Here is a 17,500-nt window from a genome sequence, read left to right as displayed (position 1 = left end):
AAGGCATAATACTTAGAAACAGCAACCCTGATGAGTTCAAGTCAATGTAGTAGTGGCCTGTAACTTATAACTTACATAACCGAAAGTAATATCAAACTGTTAAGTACAAATCACTCTACCTTTCTACATATCAAACAAATGCCTCTCTTGGGTTGATAAAAACACCGAGGGACATGACGTACAATGAGTTTTGAATCAACCCATTGCTGTAAGGAACATACAATGTCCACTGAAATTTTGTTATATGAAATGGTATACAAAACTGCTCAGCCACCATGGAGTCAATTAGTAACCCTAGATAACCTTACATTTCCCATTTCCTTGAATTTGGGGGCAAAATGTTCCTTTCTAATGATATTAATATCAATGCTGTTTTTATCATCACCACCAATGACATTATGATTTCTATAACTTTACTGACAAAATTAAAAAAGGATATCTCTGAACATCAAGGAAAAGGGTAAACAGGTAAGACAGGTAGAACTAGTAATTGGCTTATTGGTGACTAAACACTTGTAGAGCCATCTATATCTACACAAGAAAAATACATATGTGAACAAGAATGAAAGTGAGACAGCAAAAGCAAAACTTATATTAAATTCATTCTAATTTACTCAATACGGTAATTTATTTGAATATGAACAAGAATAATGGAATAGTCTACACATTTTATACGAAGAGCAACTAAAGAGATATCAATCATTTTTGATAAGACTAGTATTGTGATTAGTATTACTGTATGTACCACAAAAATTTGCACGTAATTTCATACACTAAATTTTTCAATGAAGTATTACTTCTATTTCACAGAAAATGTATGGTATATTTCTTGATTAAGTTGAGTATTCTAATGTTTCCTATCTCCCCCAAAATGTAAATATAACTTTTCATATTTCCATAAAAAATGAAAACTTGCGGGTGATTCAAAAAGAAACATCCTTCTGATCTACCTCAAAACTAGAATGCAAGTACTATATTTTAAAGAAATTGTGAAACAAACAATATGACATATCCATTAGTTTATGCGAGTAAAATTTCTGATGAAATGTAAAAAATCATACACATGACTGAAAAGTGGTTTAAAAAATCAATATTCATATCACATCCACATAGATAAAGAATATGAATCATTCAATCTGAAAAACTGCAGTCCTAAAAAAGAAAAAAAAGAAAATCAATATGGTTCTCAACTCTGAAGAAAGTGACACATTAACAATGATATTCAAAATATAATAAAAATAATAATTTAATCAACAAATAAATACATAAATCTTGAAATGCAAACCAACATACTGAGATGCTTACTATCGTCCTCGTCATACAAAATCCCTTACCCATTCTGACATGAGTCACAACATTCTCCACTGGGACATTGTAGATCTTCTCCAAATAGTTCTTGATGTCAAACTTGGACATCTGCATCGAGACCTCAAACTGCACCACATTTTTAGGCTGAGGATCTCTCGGCTTGATAAGTTTCATGTAAAAGTTTGGCAGGAAAACTCTCAACTGTGGGTTCCCTCTGCGGTAAAGTGGATACCTGAAATAAGACAACAGTGGTAAAGGGTACACTCAGAGGATACTGTCACATATGTCTCCCATATGAAATAGAAGCAAAACAAACAAAATTCAAGGAGCAATAATGATGAAAAAAGTGTAAAAAAGTTAAACAAAGTGGTAATGCAAGGAAAGTTCCTACTCCACACAATCGGCCTAGCAGGTCCATTTCCCATCCCCCTTTGAACTGGGCGAGGGAGAGTAAGCCAGAATATTAACCGGTCATTCATCAGGTTACGTGGTTGAGGCAGTGATTCGCCAGGTGATTTCCATTATAATAAGTACATCAACTACTCTCTTGTTTCTGAAATGATTTCTTTCATTTACCTAAACTTTCAGAGCATTTACTCTGTGATTGCAAATAAAATCCTTGAAAATTATTTTGCACACTGAAAAATGAGATTGAATATTTTTTTCTGATTGTTTTTTAATTGGAATTATATATAAACAATTAAAGTTATACATCAATGACCTTGCTTATGCAGATTCTGTCTTGACACAGTGAAATTTGCAGTACAGGCAAAAAACATTCAACAAATACACATTCATCTTAAAATCTGGCATATGGAATCATAACAACAATATAGATTTGATTAATGGTTGCCCGAATAAATACTTCAACACTAAATATGGGGAAAATTGGGACAACAGCATTCAGCACACTCACCACTTTCCGGCTCTTGACTCTAAGCTCCTTCCCTTGCTTCTACCGCTAACATCATACACTCCGCAACTTCTCTCTTTGACAAAGTGCCTTACTCTAGAGTGAAATGTACACTGAAATCTTGTAGAGCATACGAAATAAGAGTCATAAACAACACAGATGCAACCGCTTTGGCCTCATATTTACCTAACATGACCGAAATATCCGCAACATATCACCAGAAGTCCACAACACCCTCACACAGTAAGAATTCTTAATGCTATATTTTCTATAAGTCCATTTTCAATAATTCCTCCTCAACACAGCTCTGAAGGTGTGTCACAAATATTCTCTCCAAAAAAAAAATATTTTGTCAGTTGGCCTGAAGTGCTAAGAAAGGAGCGAGGGGTAAAAACAACACCCTGTCTAGGGAAATGAACGGAAGGAAGGAAAGGTTAGGTTTGGATCTTTGCTTTAGCGTGATACCCAAAGCCGGTTTTGGGACTTAGTCTCTCGCGACCGTCGTTAAGCAATACCAGCATTTATTTATATCAAAATAGCCTTTGAAACAACCCGGACGACACCGATCAACAACATGTAGATCCATGATAAATGTTAAAAAGACATACATCATCTGACACTAGCCTGCACAGTGTTATTCATAATAGCGGCATTTACCCAGAAAGCTGAAACAGATTTCTGAATTTACTTCAGATTTATATAACAAATATTATGTCCAGATCTTGTTGAAACGGTTAAAATTACTATCTGCAAATTACAAATAGACCACATCATTTCTTGTTTATTCCTTACTCTCAATCCAATCTAGATAATGAGCTACGTAATAGCTACTTAACATATGCAACAAAGATCTCCCTTTGCAATGAATTATCAATAATAAACTTACCACCGCGTCGACATGTTTGTGTGTTGTCGGCTGCCGCACGGTCTAGCATTCGTAAGTAAAAGTATTATTATTATTTTTACCATGATTGTGCTTATATCTACTTAAGATTACATTTTATATTGAATTTATACTTTTCGGTTCCTTATGCATGCCTTTTTTTGGTTTCTTGTTCATCATTTATTTATTTTGACATTGTGCGAGGAGTGAAGCGTTATATCAAATATATATTTTTTTGCTTTTGCTTTAACCTACTTTAGAAAATATTTCCTCTATTATTAGTATTTTTTAGGTTTCCTGTTATTTTTTGACAAAGATTAATGAAAATAATGTTTGTTTGTTTTTTGAGTTGTGAATGCGTGTTGTTTACTTATTCGTCACAATTACAAATTTCATAAAGGAGAACCGGTCGAGACTTTGAAGAGTGAACATCAACGTGTAAGAGTGATCAATCTTTAAAAAGTACCGAACTTAGTGAAGTGAAAGCTTATGAACGGAAACTTTGATCTTGATCCAGGTGAAGAACCTGGAAAAGACAATGAAATGATATACGAACACCAGAAAAACAGCAGAAGACGTGACAGTGATAGCGAAGATTGCCCATACACCAAACAAGCAAGAAACGAAGAAACCGGCAAACAGACCACGGAGAACCATACCTACGGAACAGTATCTCAAGGTACCCCTCAAGAAAATGTTATTCTAATACAAATAACAAACAAATCAAATACCTCAAACTTCAACCATCCAATAAGGTTAACTGAGGCCATAAATAAATCAATTTTTCAAAAATACATAATTGAAAATTCATTAAGAGTAATAGGAGATGGAAAAGCCATTAGATTCGAGGTAGTAGATATATCAAAAATTGGACCTCTCAATGAAATTAAATACCTAGGCAACTGGGAAATAAACTGTAAGCAACCTGCATCAAATAAAGACCAAGGATGCTCCTATGGAACAATATCCCCAGTAGAAACAGATATAGAAATAGAAGAAATCAAAGAAAAAACCAAGATACTATGGGGGCCAGATACATACATAAAAGATATAACAAGGATTCATAAACCAAGTAAAATATCAGGAGAAAATAAATGGATTCCTACTAAATCCCTGAAAATAACATTCAGAGGTCCATTACCTAACAAATTAACAATAGGTCATATAAGTTATAAGGTATATCAATACACATTCCCAATATCCAAATGTTTTAAGTGTCTAATGTATGGCCATGGGTTGATATCATGCAAAAACAAAATAAGATGTAGTAAATGCAGCCAAAAAGATCACAAATATAAAGATTGCAAAAATCCACCTCATTGCTTTTTCTGTAAAGGTAACCACACAGCATACGATAAAACTTGCCCAATTCATCAAAAAGCCCAAGAAATAAACAAAAAAAACACAACACCAAATAACTTAGAAGTAAAAAAACTTTTCCATCACTTAAACCCAACAACACAAAAACAGAATCAACCAATACAAAAAAACATAATAATTACCACAGCAGAAATACACAACTCAGAAACAGATTACAAACAACAAACAGATGATAACACAAACACTATACAACAAACAAACCCAAACATAACACAAACATATGCTAAAATACTAACACAAACAAATAACATAACACCAGCACAAAAAACACCTACAAAACAAAAAAATAACACAAACAGAGCAGAAAATACTCCAACTCAATCAACAAAATCAAAACAAAAAAACAGTCAAGAAAAAACAAAAGAACAAACACACACAAAGGAACAAAACATAAAAGACAAGAAACTCACAGAATCCCCCATAACATGGTCTCTACCAACACCACTAAACAAAACCCCAACAATAAAAGAAAAGAAGAAGAAAGAAGAAGAAGAAGAACAAAAAAACAAAGAAGAAAAACCTTCATTTGTTGAAATAACAAAAGGAATTTTCAAATTAATAACTAATATAACCGAAAAATTCAAATCAGACAAAACAATAATTGAAATAATAACAGAGATAATAACTGAAGTTGCTCCAATATTAAAACAAATATCAGTTTGGTTTAATGACTAAAACAATACTATGGAACGCTAGATCTGTAATAAACAAAAAAATAGATATAGAATATCTAATTCAAACAGAAAACCCGGAGATATTCGCAATTTGCGAAACTTGGCTTACAAATAATGACAAATTTGATATAAAAGATTATGATATCATAAGAAATGATAGAATAGAACAAAGGGGAGGCGGCTTAGCAATTTGTATAAAAAATGATATACAATACAAGAAGATTAATCTAAATGATTTACAAAATAAAAACATCGAAACATTAGCTATAAAGATTAGCTATAAAAGAGGATGGCTACACTTACTTTTAATATACAACCCATGTAACAAAGTAAATCAAAAAGATATGGAACACTACATAAACCAAATAGAAAAACCAAAACTCATAATAGGAGATTTTAATGCCCATCATCCGCTATGGAATTCAAAAACAAACCAAAATATAACAAATATCACTGGAATAAACTTGTTTAATTTAATAAATCAAAATAACATACTGATGTTAACTCCAAAAGGACAAATTACTAGAATAGATCCGAAAACAGGTAAAGGGTCTACAATAGACCTAGTTCTGGGCACCCCAGAACTGAGTAAATTAGAAGTAGAAGCAAAAATATATGGAGGAAGCGATCACCTTCCAATCATAATAAGAGACATTAATCACAATAGAGAAACAATAGTTAAAGAGGAAAAATGGAAATTCAATGAAGAAGGATGGATAAAATTTAAAGAAGAAATACAAAAAATAGATGTGGACAATATAAAATCACTGAACGAAATAACAGAAATAATAAAAAACATAGGGATGAAACATTTCAGATTAAATAATGATAATAGTAAAAATAAACCAACAAAACCATGGTGGAATAAGAAATGTAAAGAAGTAATAAAACAAAGAAACAAATCATTCAATAAATGGAGAAAAAATCCTAATGAAAAAAACAGAATAGAATACAAAAAACTTCAAATAATAGCAAGAGATACAATAGAAAAGGAAAAAAGAACAAGTTGGTCAAATTTCTGCCACTCATTAGATTTTAGAACCCCAACCAAAAAAAATATGGAATTTTATTAAGAAACTTTCAGGCAGTAATAGAATAAATAATTACCCGCTAATAGATAATGATCAGCCAATACAAGAAACAAAAAAGAAATTAAAACTCTTAAAAGAAGAATACCAAAGTATAATAAACACAAAAACAAAATGCTTAATAACAAAATCAGAATTTAAAAGTTTAATAGAATTGCCAAGTACGAATGGATTAAAAAAGGAGATAACATTAAAAGAATTAATTTCTGTAATAAAAAAGACAAAAAATAATAAAGCTTGTGGCCCAGACAGTATCCCTTATGAATTTTATAAAAATATCCCAAATAACCTACTGGAAAAAATTTTAAACATCTATAATCAGTTGTGGATAAAAGGAGAATATCCTATAGAATTCAAAAAATCACTCGTAAATCCGATATTAAAACCGGATAAAGATCCAGCAAATAAAAAATCATATAGATTCATAAGTAGAATCTCATGTATAGGGAAAATGCTAGAAAGCATAATCAACAATAGACTAATATGGTGGCTTGAAAAAAATAACAAACTAAGTCAAGACATAACAGGTTTCAGACCCAATAGCTCAACAATAGATACATTACAAATAATCGATTTTCATATTAAAAAAGCTTATAAAGAGAAAAAATATGCCCTAATAGCATCACTAGATTTAGAAAAAGCTTTTGACAAAGTAAACCATGATGCAATAATAATAAAAGCAGCTAAACTAGGTATAACGGGTACTCCTCTCAGATGGATATCTAATTTTTTAAATAATAGATCCTACCAAATAATAATAGGAAACCAAAAATCCGAGGAAGGAGGAATAAGTAAAGGACTTCCACAAGGATCTCCATTAAGTCCATTACTATTCAACATAATGATGTCAGATCTAAATCTAACAGTAAAAACCAACAAAATAATATATGCAGATGACATAAATATAATAACAATAAATGAAAATCTAGAAGAAGCAAAAATCAATCTAGAAGTAGGATTAAATAAAATAGTAAAATGGGCTAACGACTGGGAGCTTAAATTAAATTTAACTAAAAGCAAAGTAATGTGCTTTACAAAAAAAAGAATAAGACAAATACCAATAATAAAAATAAATAATGAAGAACTAAAATTCACAAATAAACATACAATCCTAGGACTCGAATTCGACGCACCAAAACTAAAGTGGAAAAACCATATTAATAACTTGAAAATTAGATGTACAAATAGAATAAACATAATGAAAAAATTATCAACAACAACATGGGGAGCAAATAGAGAGACAATGATAAAATTCTATGATATCTACATAAAACCAAAAATAGAATATGGTATAACAATTTATGGAACAGCAAATGACACAGAAATAAAAAAAATTGAAACAGTTCAAAATGGAGCTTTGAGAATAGCCACTGGATGTTTAAAGACCACTCCAATAAATGCACTCTATGCCCTAACAAATAAAATGTCGATCAAAAATAAACTAAAAGAAAAAGAATTCACCCAAATGTTAAAAATACTAGAAAAAAAAGAAAATACACAAATAAAAAAAATGTTAACAGAAAATATAAAAGAATATAACCCTCAAAAGGATAAAAATAACTTAATCCATAGAATAATAGAAACAAACAAAGAATTGCAAGTGAAAATAAAGATAAAAACAATGTCAAACATAACCCCTATTCCACCTTGGTTTGATATTACAAAAAATATAGAAACAAAATTCTTAGATGAGCAAACAAAAAATATCCCAGAACAAATAATAAGAGCACAATATATAATGTTAGAAAACACAAGATATCGAAATTATAAAAAATTATTCACAGATGGCTCGAAAATAAACAACGATTCCACATCAGCAGCAATATACATACAAGATAACAATATAACAACAACATGGAAACTACCAAACAATACAGAAATAATAGAAGCAGAACTCTTTGCAATAAAACAAGGGCTAAAATACATACAAAATAACAAATTATCAAAATCAGTAATATTTACAGATTCTAAATCTGCACTTCAACTAATATCAAACCCGAAACCTAAGAATTCTAAAAGTATGACTTTTGAAATACAAGAATTGATATATACAATGGTAAATCAAAATCAAATAATAATGTTACAGTGGATACCTTCACATAAAAAAATAAAGGGAAATGAAATAGTAGATCAAGCAGCTAAAAAAGCACACAAAATAAGATATCCCATAACCATACATGAAGACACAAAAAAACAGATAAAACAGATGAAAAAAAAAAACCAGAGAAACTGGAAAACTCAGTTAAATACAATTCTTAACACAAAGAATTATCTATTGCAGAACACAGAACCGCAGCCATGGTTAAGATCCAAAAATAGAAAATTAGATGTCTGCATAACTAGAATAATAACTAAGCACACAAGACTAAATAAACACCTACATAGAATGAAAATAACAAATGACCCTTACTGTAGATGGTGTCATAATCAAGAAGAAGATATAGAACACTTAATCCTACACTGTCCAAGATTCCACTCCAGCAGAACAAAATTGAAAGAAGCCTTAAGAAAAATCAAAGTAATCAACCCTAACATAAACTTATTATTCACAGGTGCAGATCTCTCCCCAACAGAAAAGTTTTATACTCTTAGACACACCAAAATCTTTTTAAGAAAAACCAAACTAACAGAGATCATATAAAAGAAAGAATAGAAAAGAAAAAAGATCCAGGGGATATAGACTATGCAAAAGTCTAAAACCCTATAAAAGAAGAAAGAAGAAGAAGATGAACTGATTCCTCATTCGTGCTCAATGTTGCTTACTTAGTTTCCTTTATGAGGTGAACTGTACACGTCCTATGCTTGTAGTATAAGATATTGTCATAAGAATAAATATTCTGTGTGTAAAGGAAAACATTGATATATATATAAGGAACACTTTCGGTTTCTTGGAGGTTAGTAACTTATGGAAGAACAGTCAGTATGAATATGAATATTTTGTAAATTAAATTCATTAAAAAATACTTTCTGTAGTGTGTATTTTTATCACATTTTTGGGTTTCATTACATCTTTTTAACTTTTTCACTTATCTAGCATCTCAGTTATTTCTCTCTACCAAGACAATCACGCCCTGTTAAGGATATATAACTAAGAATAATATTGGATACCTACATTTACACAATGATGTGTAACTTCAATAAGATGAGTAAATGTTGAGAAGACTTACGAGAGTTGCAGTCTGCCACTAGTGTTATTCCTTGCGGCACTTTAGGAAAGACCAACAAACCTACACCACATATATTCAAGCAAAACAGTGACAATCTGTCCTCTAATATGGGACAGTTTTTCAAATACTGAATACCTGAACAGCAAAACACACCAGTGACGTTAACAACAGGGAATATACAACAGAGTACCAAATTTTGAAAGCGCTGTCTGCCAATGATCTTTGGTGTAAAGGGCGTAGATTAGAGACTGGTGAAAATGTATTTGTACAAAAGAAAGCCAGTATAAATATGTGAGAAAATTCACAGTTGCCATCTGCACATTTCGCAATATATAATGGTTTTATTCCATTAGTAACTTTATCAAAGTGGTACATTATGTTATAGTCAAATAGACTTTTCTTTGAAATTTCTACTAACCACATACCCATCTCAAAAATGGATCTTTCACCAGCAGCAAATTTTGGAAAATCAAACACAAACATGTGTGCAGTAATGTATGCTTTCCAGTGTGGCTTGAACATAATTAAGAAAGCTTTTGCCCATCAGACTACCTGTACTTTATCATAGATTATTGTTTCTCTGAAATGTTCAGGCTCTTTGATTTAGTTCATGCTTATATTTGTTTTTATACCTACCTTCTCAGCATTCTTAACTAAGGATGATTCATTGAATTTAAAGAAAAAAAATACTCAACACTATGTGTGAATGCCACCATCACTCAGTTGATTTAAGCTAAGACAAATTTTGTTCCACAGAAATGTCAGCAGCAGAGGAGAACGCAGGAGATGCTCCAGCAGCAGCTTCATCTGTCTCGGGTGAAAGCAAAATTAAATCTGGATATGTTGATATCAAGAAAATGCAAGAGACTTCTGGAGCGTCCTCAGTGTTTTCTAGTAAGGTTTTGGGGGAATTTTATATATTTGTCCTGATATTCATGATGTGACAAACAATTATTTTTTGTCCACCTGTGTATAATGTGTTATAAAGAATAAATTCTTAATAATATTTTGTTTAATTTTTAAGGTTTCAAATAACATGTTTTTAAGAAAGCCAAACGTCTTCAGTGAATATGTCATCTAGAGATTTTAACATTATTTTTTAAACTGAATTTTCTTACAGAGGCCTTCAGTAATCTGAAGAAATCTGAATTTTATGAGGAACCTCCTCCAGAAGTCAAGAGTGCGTCAGAACTCAACAATGCAAAAAACGCAGCATCAGGAGGAACAAAACCTGCCACCAAAAATTGTGTTATTGTTAGCTCAAGACAGGTATAATTATCATTATCTTTCTTCTATTTGAATTATTGTTTATTTTTAAACATGTTTATATATATATATATATATATATATATATATATATATATATATATATATATATATATATATATATATATATATATATATATATATATATATATATATATATATATATAGCAATACTACATAGGGCATGTGTGCATCATCTTGATATCAGAATGGCAGCTCTTTGACTGAGGCTTTAAAGCAGTGTTTCCCAAACTTTTTCGAGTGCAACCCTAAAGACAGTCTTAGCCTGGGCTAGCAACCCTAAATGTGTGAACATGTAGTAATATATCCAACCATTTTCATAGAAGTTATACTTGCAGATGTATTTTAGCTTACATTATTCTATACTTTTATAGGTTTATATTACTAACACATAGAATTTCAATAAACAAGTGTTAATAAAAAACATTAACTTTTACAGCTATGGATTCTTTTATTCTTCTTTTAAGACTCTCTGGCGACCCTCAGAAATACCCTGGTGACCCTCATTTGGGTTGCAACCATGGGGTTGGGAACCACTGCTTTCAAGAACAAGATTTGTTTTTTTAATTTAGATATCAGTTTTATTTTGCCAGTGTGGTATATAGGTCTGGGAGGCAGGGTTTAGAGTGAGGTAGTATCCACGAACAAGTTCCTTACATCACTTCTCAACAACACCACCTACCTACCTAGTAACCCACTTCCAGATTGAGTCTAACCTGAGCCATAGATATCTTTTATGTGTTTTAATAAAACCGTATTAGTGTTTTTATTGTTTTTAGAATTTCAAATGTTCAGATGAAGAATTCCAAATTGTATATATTTCACAAGTAGATAGTAAGCTATTGATTGCAATGAGAAATTCTTGTACTTCTGTACCTTTTTAATCCTTGAAAGATATGAATTTTACTATATATTAAAAAATTATGAATTCTTTTCCATATCCCCAGAGAGGGAACCCGATACTTAAATCAATAAGAAATGTCCCATGGGAGTACGGAGAGATTGTTCCTGATTACACAATGGGCAGTACAACCTGTGCCTTGTTCCTGAGTTTGCGATACCACAACCTGAACCCTAATTACGTACATGATCGTCTAAAGCAGCTTGGCAGGCAGTATGAGCTACGAGTGCTATTAGTGCTGGTAAGTCTTTGACATTTATGATCTTTAATTTTTATTGCATATAATAATTTAAAGATGCATTACAATTGAACATTATATTTATGATTTTATTATCATAAATCCTATCCAGTTTTGCATTACAGATTTGAAATTTAGGAGGAAATTCCATTGCTTTTTGGTAGTTGTTTAAAATACTAATTTGGTTAAGAGTTTTAAAAACATATATATCCATAGAAAATAAATAACCTTCTTGAAATCTTGTCATCATTAACATGGACTCCCTCTTCTCAGGTTGATGTGAAGGACCCCCACCATGAGCTGAAACAGTTGACCAAAATCTGCGTGATGGCTGACATGACCCTAATGCTGGCTTGGAGTAATGAAGAGGCTGGCAGAATCATTGAAGTGTATAAAATGTTTGAGCACAAGCCTCCAGACCTCATCATGGAAAAGCAAGATGGCAATCCATACTCCATGGTATGATATGCATACATAAGCACAAGAGGTCTCTATTCTGTAGTATATATAATATGAGGAATAATGAAAAGATAACCAGGATGTACCTGATGATTTTCATAAGGTTTCAGGCTTTTAACATACCAAGAAAGTGGAAATGTTCTGTATTTAGGAACACCTCTATTTAGTACACTGTAGGAGCCTTGAAGAAAAAGATTCTTTGTCACAGTGCCTACAATCTTCAAATACAGGTTTAAAGCAGGGGTTCCCAACCCGGGAGCCATGGGGCAATATGAAAGTTATGACATCATATTAAACTGAATTTTATCCCAATTACTGTACCTACATATGATTATCTATCACATATCAATAAATTAGAATCTTTCCCTAAAGTGGTCATGTCCTATAGCTACTGACACTGAACGAGCCAAGGAGATTATTATACATTGGTTGTGGGCAACAGAATGAAAAAGATTAGGAACCACTGGCTCAAAGTAATTCAGTAAAACCCTTGATTGGCTTTCCAGTTTTGCTTTCTAAAAGACACGATTCCCAACCTTTTTACAACCCCTACCCCTCTCTCAAACCTCTGACTCATCCATGACCTCTCAACATCTGTCAGTCTATTTATAATAGAATGACAGAAGTCAGTATATGCTGTATTTACCTAATTGAAATACAATATTCAGTGAAGACATGGCTCTGTAGTATATTCTTGATGTGGTTAGTGGCAAACAGCTAGTAAATGGCCAGCAATACATTTTCTTCAGGCTTTGCAACCCCTTTACTAACGTACCGGTTGGGAGCCTCTTGTCATGAAGGAATTTGCTGACAGAAGCAATTAGTGGGCTGTGGCACCTTTCCCTGGGAACAGTTGCCAGGATGTTTTATCAAAAATATAGCTTAAAGAAAACAGTATGACTGATTTATAGCAGACCTTAGACATGAAATATTTTTTTCTTTATTCTTTTTCACAAGGGAAAAAATATATAGTTAAGTAGGCCATTAAAAAAATTTCATAATATTTGTAACCACTATTATAAATCTGATGTTGCACTCTTCCAGTTAATCGACGCCCTCACATCAATCAGATCCATCAATCGCACAGATGCCATGACCCTCCTTTCAAACTTTGGATCACTGGAAAAAATCCTGGCTGCCACACAGGAGGAGCTGGCCTTCTGCCCTGGTCTTGGTCCGCAGAAAGCTACCAAGCTGCATAAAGTTCTTAAGCAACCCTTCAAGAAAAATGACACCCGGAAGAAGGTCAACACCCAGCCGCAGAAGGTGTCATCAGGCTCGAGTCAAACAAAGGAAGTGGAAGATGCAACAGAAAACTAGTTGTCAATTAGCCTGGTATTCCTTAACATACAGAAGGCCTCAAATGAGCAGTCTTTTATTGTTTTTTTTATCAAACAGTAAATTATTTTGAATATATGTGTTATTTCTTTTACTCCACTTTTTATGTAATGCAGGCATCATAGAAGCACTGAAAGTACTAGATAAATAATTAGAACATCACTAGGAGGCAAAAATAACGTGTAAGTATGGATGAAGGCTGATACATATATATATACATTCATATATATATATATATATATATATATATATATATATATATATATATATATATATATATATATATATATATATATATATATATATATATATATAATACAAGAAAAATAAGAAACTTTGGTGTTTTCAGACTTAATTGCTGTCACTTATCTTAAAGAAGTGATTGACCTTGAATCATATATAATGTTTAGTACCTTCCTTACTTCACTTCTTTTATTTAATGTTCAAGTCACATGTCAGATACTATTAACTTCATAACATTTATTTGAGAAGATGACAATAATCATTTATATCGTTAATTTCAGAATCTATGCATTTCCTTACAATTTTCGTTGTGGCAAAAGTCCTATCATCATGGATTTCTTTTAGCTTGTAATTTTTCCAACACTGTTTCTGTAGTCAGAATGGGGGTATGTTGCCAGTATTACAAACCCAGCTTACTTAAATTCACATTCGAGGATTAAAGAGACCTAGATTTCAAAACTTAATGCAGATACAGTTTCTCAAATTGAAGAAACACCTTTTCTCTGTAATCTTACGTATCCAAATTTTCTTTTTTTGTGTGTGTGTGTGTGTGGTAGTCTTACAACCCAATTAAAAATATTAGACATTGCTCCTACATGAGGATTTTAATTAGGCTGTAGTTCGTTTTACACAAATGGTAATGAGAAAAAAAGCAATACAATATCTATAAATACAAGAAAAAAATAATTACAAAATGTCAAGCCCTGAACATTACACAGCAGAAAATGATATTACAGATTACTGTGACCCTGTGACTTCCATATTTCTCAAAGGCGCTACCAGATGCAATAATTTTATCTTGCATTTCATTTTCAGAATTTAGTCTGAGCATCTTCAAAGGTTATATATAAGGCGAGGATACTGAAGGAACTAATGCCTAATACCCTAACATACCAGCATGGTAACTAGGAAAATAACTGGGTCGACTATATCAGGGTTGAGTATACTATGAATCTCTTAAAAAGTAATCTATTATATGCCTAATGATTACGTCAAAGATGTGGAGCTTGGCACCAAAACTTAATGTGAATGTAAATCATACTTTTAATGGACGAGAGTTTTCTTCAAAATCTCCTCCATTATTAATATCAACATTTTCCACCTTTTTATTTTAGCTTTAACATGTGACATTACTACATTCATTTGATTTCATTTTAAAATCTTTTGCCTCTCATGTTTTTTTTTAACATATGGTATTTCTTGCCTTTTACTTTCATTTCAAGATGTAAAACAAATAAAGTTGAAAATGACCTAAATATCATGATTCAGTCTGTAATTTCTTTTAAAGACTTTCGGATTGCCAAACTCTGTTTGTACTGAATTACTTGATGTGCTGCTATTCTTTCATTTTTGCTTTGGCAAATTTGCTTGTTTGTTTTATGTTTTTTTTTCTTTCTTTCTTTCTTTTTGAGTTGGCATGTAGGATTCAATCTCCTTGCATGTCTTTTCCCTCACTCTGTCTTTCCCTTGATTTCCTGTCTCTTACTTTCCTTATGTCTGGTGTTTCTTGGTCCTGTTTCTTTCAGATTTTCCCTTATTCTCTTGTATATTTTTCTTCTTTGTGCCCAAAGTTTTGAGGAGTAGCAATGGACAACTTGAACATTATTGCATTTGGAAAAATCAGTCTTTATATTCATTTTTTTCTTATTCGTTTATTAACAATGTCAAATGCCACATTTACAAGATTCTAGTTCCACAGTTACGTATATTATATTTACCCAAATCTCATACTAAAAATATGAGAAATGAATAATGTATGTCATATGTCTTTTTTGTAATTCTCGACATTTCTAATCATAAATATGATAAAAACACTTCATACTTTGACAAAAAAGAAAAAAAGTTCTTTGTACAGATAATTTACAAAATTTCTACATGCACTGTACATATATAAAACTAAATATTAGCTATATCCCGACTATCACAAATAGGTATAAAGACAAGTGCTAAAACACTTTTGAAAATTAAATAAATAAAAGATAACTTTAAACTGGCTTAGTTCCTTGCTGGAATTGAATCTGCATTTGTTCCTTGTACTGGTCTTGAAGGTCAAGCGCCTTCTTCTTGAACTCCTCACTCTTTTCGTCATTCTTGCCTACTCCGTCTCCTTTCCGGTACATCTGTAGGTGAGGATTTTAATTACAGAACGATTCATAAACTGAAAAAAATTACCCAACAAATAAGCTGTTAAATCATGCATAATCAAATCTGTACACACATTTTTAATTTCTTACCTTTATTCTATCTTTATTCTTACTTCAATCATTACTTAATCTACTTTTTTCCTTCCATCTCTACTTAAACATTTACTCCCTATTCAAGATATCTGACATTGACGATTTTAATACACAGCTTTCTTAGCCTACTAGCAGTGGGTGACATGCTATTCTGTCAAATAATCCCAAACACCAGGTACTGCCTTGTCACATCATGAAACAATATTCTGTTCAAAAAGATGTGGTGCAGATAATCAACCAGACAGAGAGTGCAAAGCAATACCCGACACCTATCTTTGCCTAACATTACTGAAAAATTTACCCCTCATGATTGGACAAACTAATCTAAATACAAAAGAATGCCTTACCTGAGAGACATTAGCACAAGCATACATGTTTCCCAAATCGCATGCCTTGTTGGAGTAATCAAAAGCTTTACTCATATCTTTGGCAATGACATCTTTAACTCCCTGGATGAAAATACCCGAAATGTAGTAGCAGGAGAAGGCGTTGTTGCCAGTGCATGCCTTGTCCAAGAGTTCTAAACCCTGTTGTTGAATAAAGGTAAGACTTAGTTTCACCTCAAATTATTCCATAAATTCTATATTCACTCTATCAATAACAACTTTACAAAAATTTAGATCTTGGGTAATAGATTTTCATTAAATTAAATTGTCCATCAAATAAAGTTCCCCATCAAGCTTTGCCCATATTCACGGTAAAATCTGGATACCTACCTTATCATAATCCTTTGGTCTCTGCTGAGCAGTCGGTGTATTTGAAACACACATAAGTCCTCCATTCAAGCAGGAGTCTGGATCCCCTGCTGAGCACCCCTTCAAGTAGTAGGAATAGGCTTCATCCATGTTCTGTTTGCCTCCTTTGCCCAGGAAACAGTAGTTTGCAAATTTGTAACAGCTTTTTGCATATGATGAATCATCGCAGTTTGTTCTGAATACTTTGGCTGCCTTTTCAAAGTCCTTCTTGACGCCTTCTAGATAGTCTCCCAGTAAGTGGCAACCTATCAAAAATGTGAATCTATAAGTACAGATGAAACTGAAATTCTGTTATTCTAAATCATGAGAGCATTAGGTCACTATGCATTTGTGGATATTGTATATACCTTAATAGTTCTCATAAATGTCTTAGGTACAAGAAATTATCTCCAGGCACAAGCAGTAATGCCACAAGTAAAGGAAAAAGATCGCAGAAAGCTCTGCCAATGGTCCACTCTATGCTATATGGTTTGCAGGGGTTGTTGGGGGGCAGAGCCCCTATCAATCCTCCCCTCAGAAAGTCGTGCAGTCACAGTAACATATAATGTTGAAATAAAAAGATGTGACATGGAGTTTGGGGGCTTAATGTCAGACAGGCCTGTTCACATTGTAAACAATTAGTAATAGGT

General features: G+C 32.3%; 3 protein-coding genes across 6 annotated transcripts in view; 1 reads left to right on the top strand and 2 right to left on the bottom strand.

Annotated features, from left to right (window-relative positions):
- Nucleotides 1–3,206, bottom strand: part of mRpL23 (mitochondrial ribosomal protein L23) — a 4,952-nt gene extending 1,746 nt beyond the window's left edge. The window contains exons 1-2 of the mRNA XM_027355020.2: nt 3,108–3,206; nt 1,335–1,540 (exon numbers count right to left, since the gene is read on the bottom strand). Of these exons, the coding sequence (XP_027210821.2) occupies nt 1,335–1,540; nt 3,108–3,190 (289 nt within the window). The 5' untranslated portion in view covers nt 3,191–3,206. The remainder of the gene's footprint in view (nt 1–1,334; nt 1,541–3,107) is intronic.
- Nucleotides 3,207–3,494: 288 nt separating this feature from the next.
- On the top strand, nt 3,495–13,714 carry Ercc1 (DNA excision repair protein Ercc1). Of its 4 annotated transcripts, none has more exons than XM_070114281.1 (7): nt 3,644–3,783; nt 8,528–9,026; nt 10,170–10,307; nt 10,534–10,682; nt 11,648–11,842; nt 12,113–12,298; nt 13,343–13,714. In XM_070114281.1, exons 3-7 carry the CDS (start codon nt 10,172–10,174, stop codon nt 13,616–13,618), a joined length of 942 nt encoding a protein of 313 aa, XP_069970382.1. In that variant the 5' UTR covers nt 3,644–3,783; nt 8,528–9,026; nt 10,170–10,171; the 3' UTR covers nt 13,619–13,714. The 4 variants fall into 4 exon arrangements, with proteins under 4 accessions (XP_069970380.1, XP_069970382.1, XP_069970381.1 ...); XM_070114280.1 differs by having other exon boundaries at nt 8,528–9,140; XM_070114282.1 differs by having other exon boundaries at nt 3,645–3,783; nt 8,799–9,140.
- Nucleotides 13,715–15,505: 1,791 nt separating this feature from the next.
- Nucleotides 15,506–17,500, bottom strand: part of Coa7 (Cytochrome c oxidase assembly factor 7) — a 3,196-nt gene continuing 1,201 nt past the window's right edge. The window contains exons 2-4 of the mRNA XM_070113906.1: nt 16,833–17,116; nt 16,464–16,643; nt 15,506–15,999 (exon numbers count right to left, since the gene is read on the bottom strand). Of these exons, the coding sequence (XP_069970007.1) occupies nt 15,865–15,999; nt 16,464–16,643; nt 16,833–17,116 (599 nt within the window). The 3' untranslated portion in view covers nt 15,506–15,864. The remainder of the gene's footprint in view (nt 16,000–16,463; nt 16,644–16,832; nt 17,117–17,500) is intronic.

Source organism: Penaeus vannamei, chromosome 35 (assembly GCF_042767895.1).
Source record: "Penaeus vannamei isolate JL-2024 chromosome 35, ASM4276789v1, whole genome shotgun sequence".
Lineage (NCBI taxonomy): Eukaryota > Metazoa > Arthropoda > Malacostraca > Decapoda > Penaeidae > Penaeus > Penaeus vannamei.
This window is presented reverse-complemented; position numbering and strand designations above follow the sequence as displayed.

Excerpts from the sequence above, each read along its gene's own strand:
- Ercc1 (XM_070114279.1), top strand. The coding sequence starts at position 3,594 with ATGAACGGAAACTTTGATCTTGATCCAGGTGAAGAACCTGGAAAAGAC. Across the intron at positions 10,308-10,533 it reads AGCGTCCTCAGTGTTTTCTA|AGGCCTTCAGTAATCTGAAG; the intron begins GTAAGGTTTTGG and ends ATTTTCTTACAG. Across the intron at positions 10,683-11,647 it reads TTATTGTTAGCTCAAGACAG|AGAGGGAACCCGATACTTAA; the intron begins GTATAATTATCA and ends CCATATCCCCAG.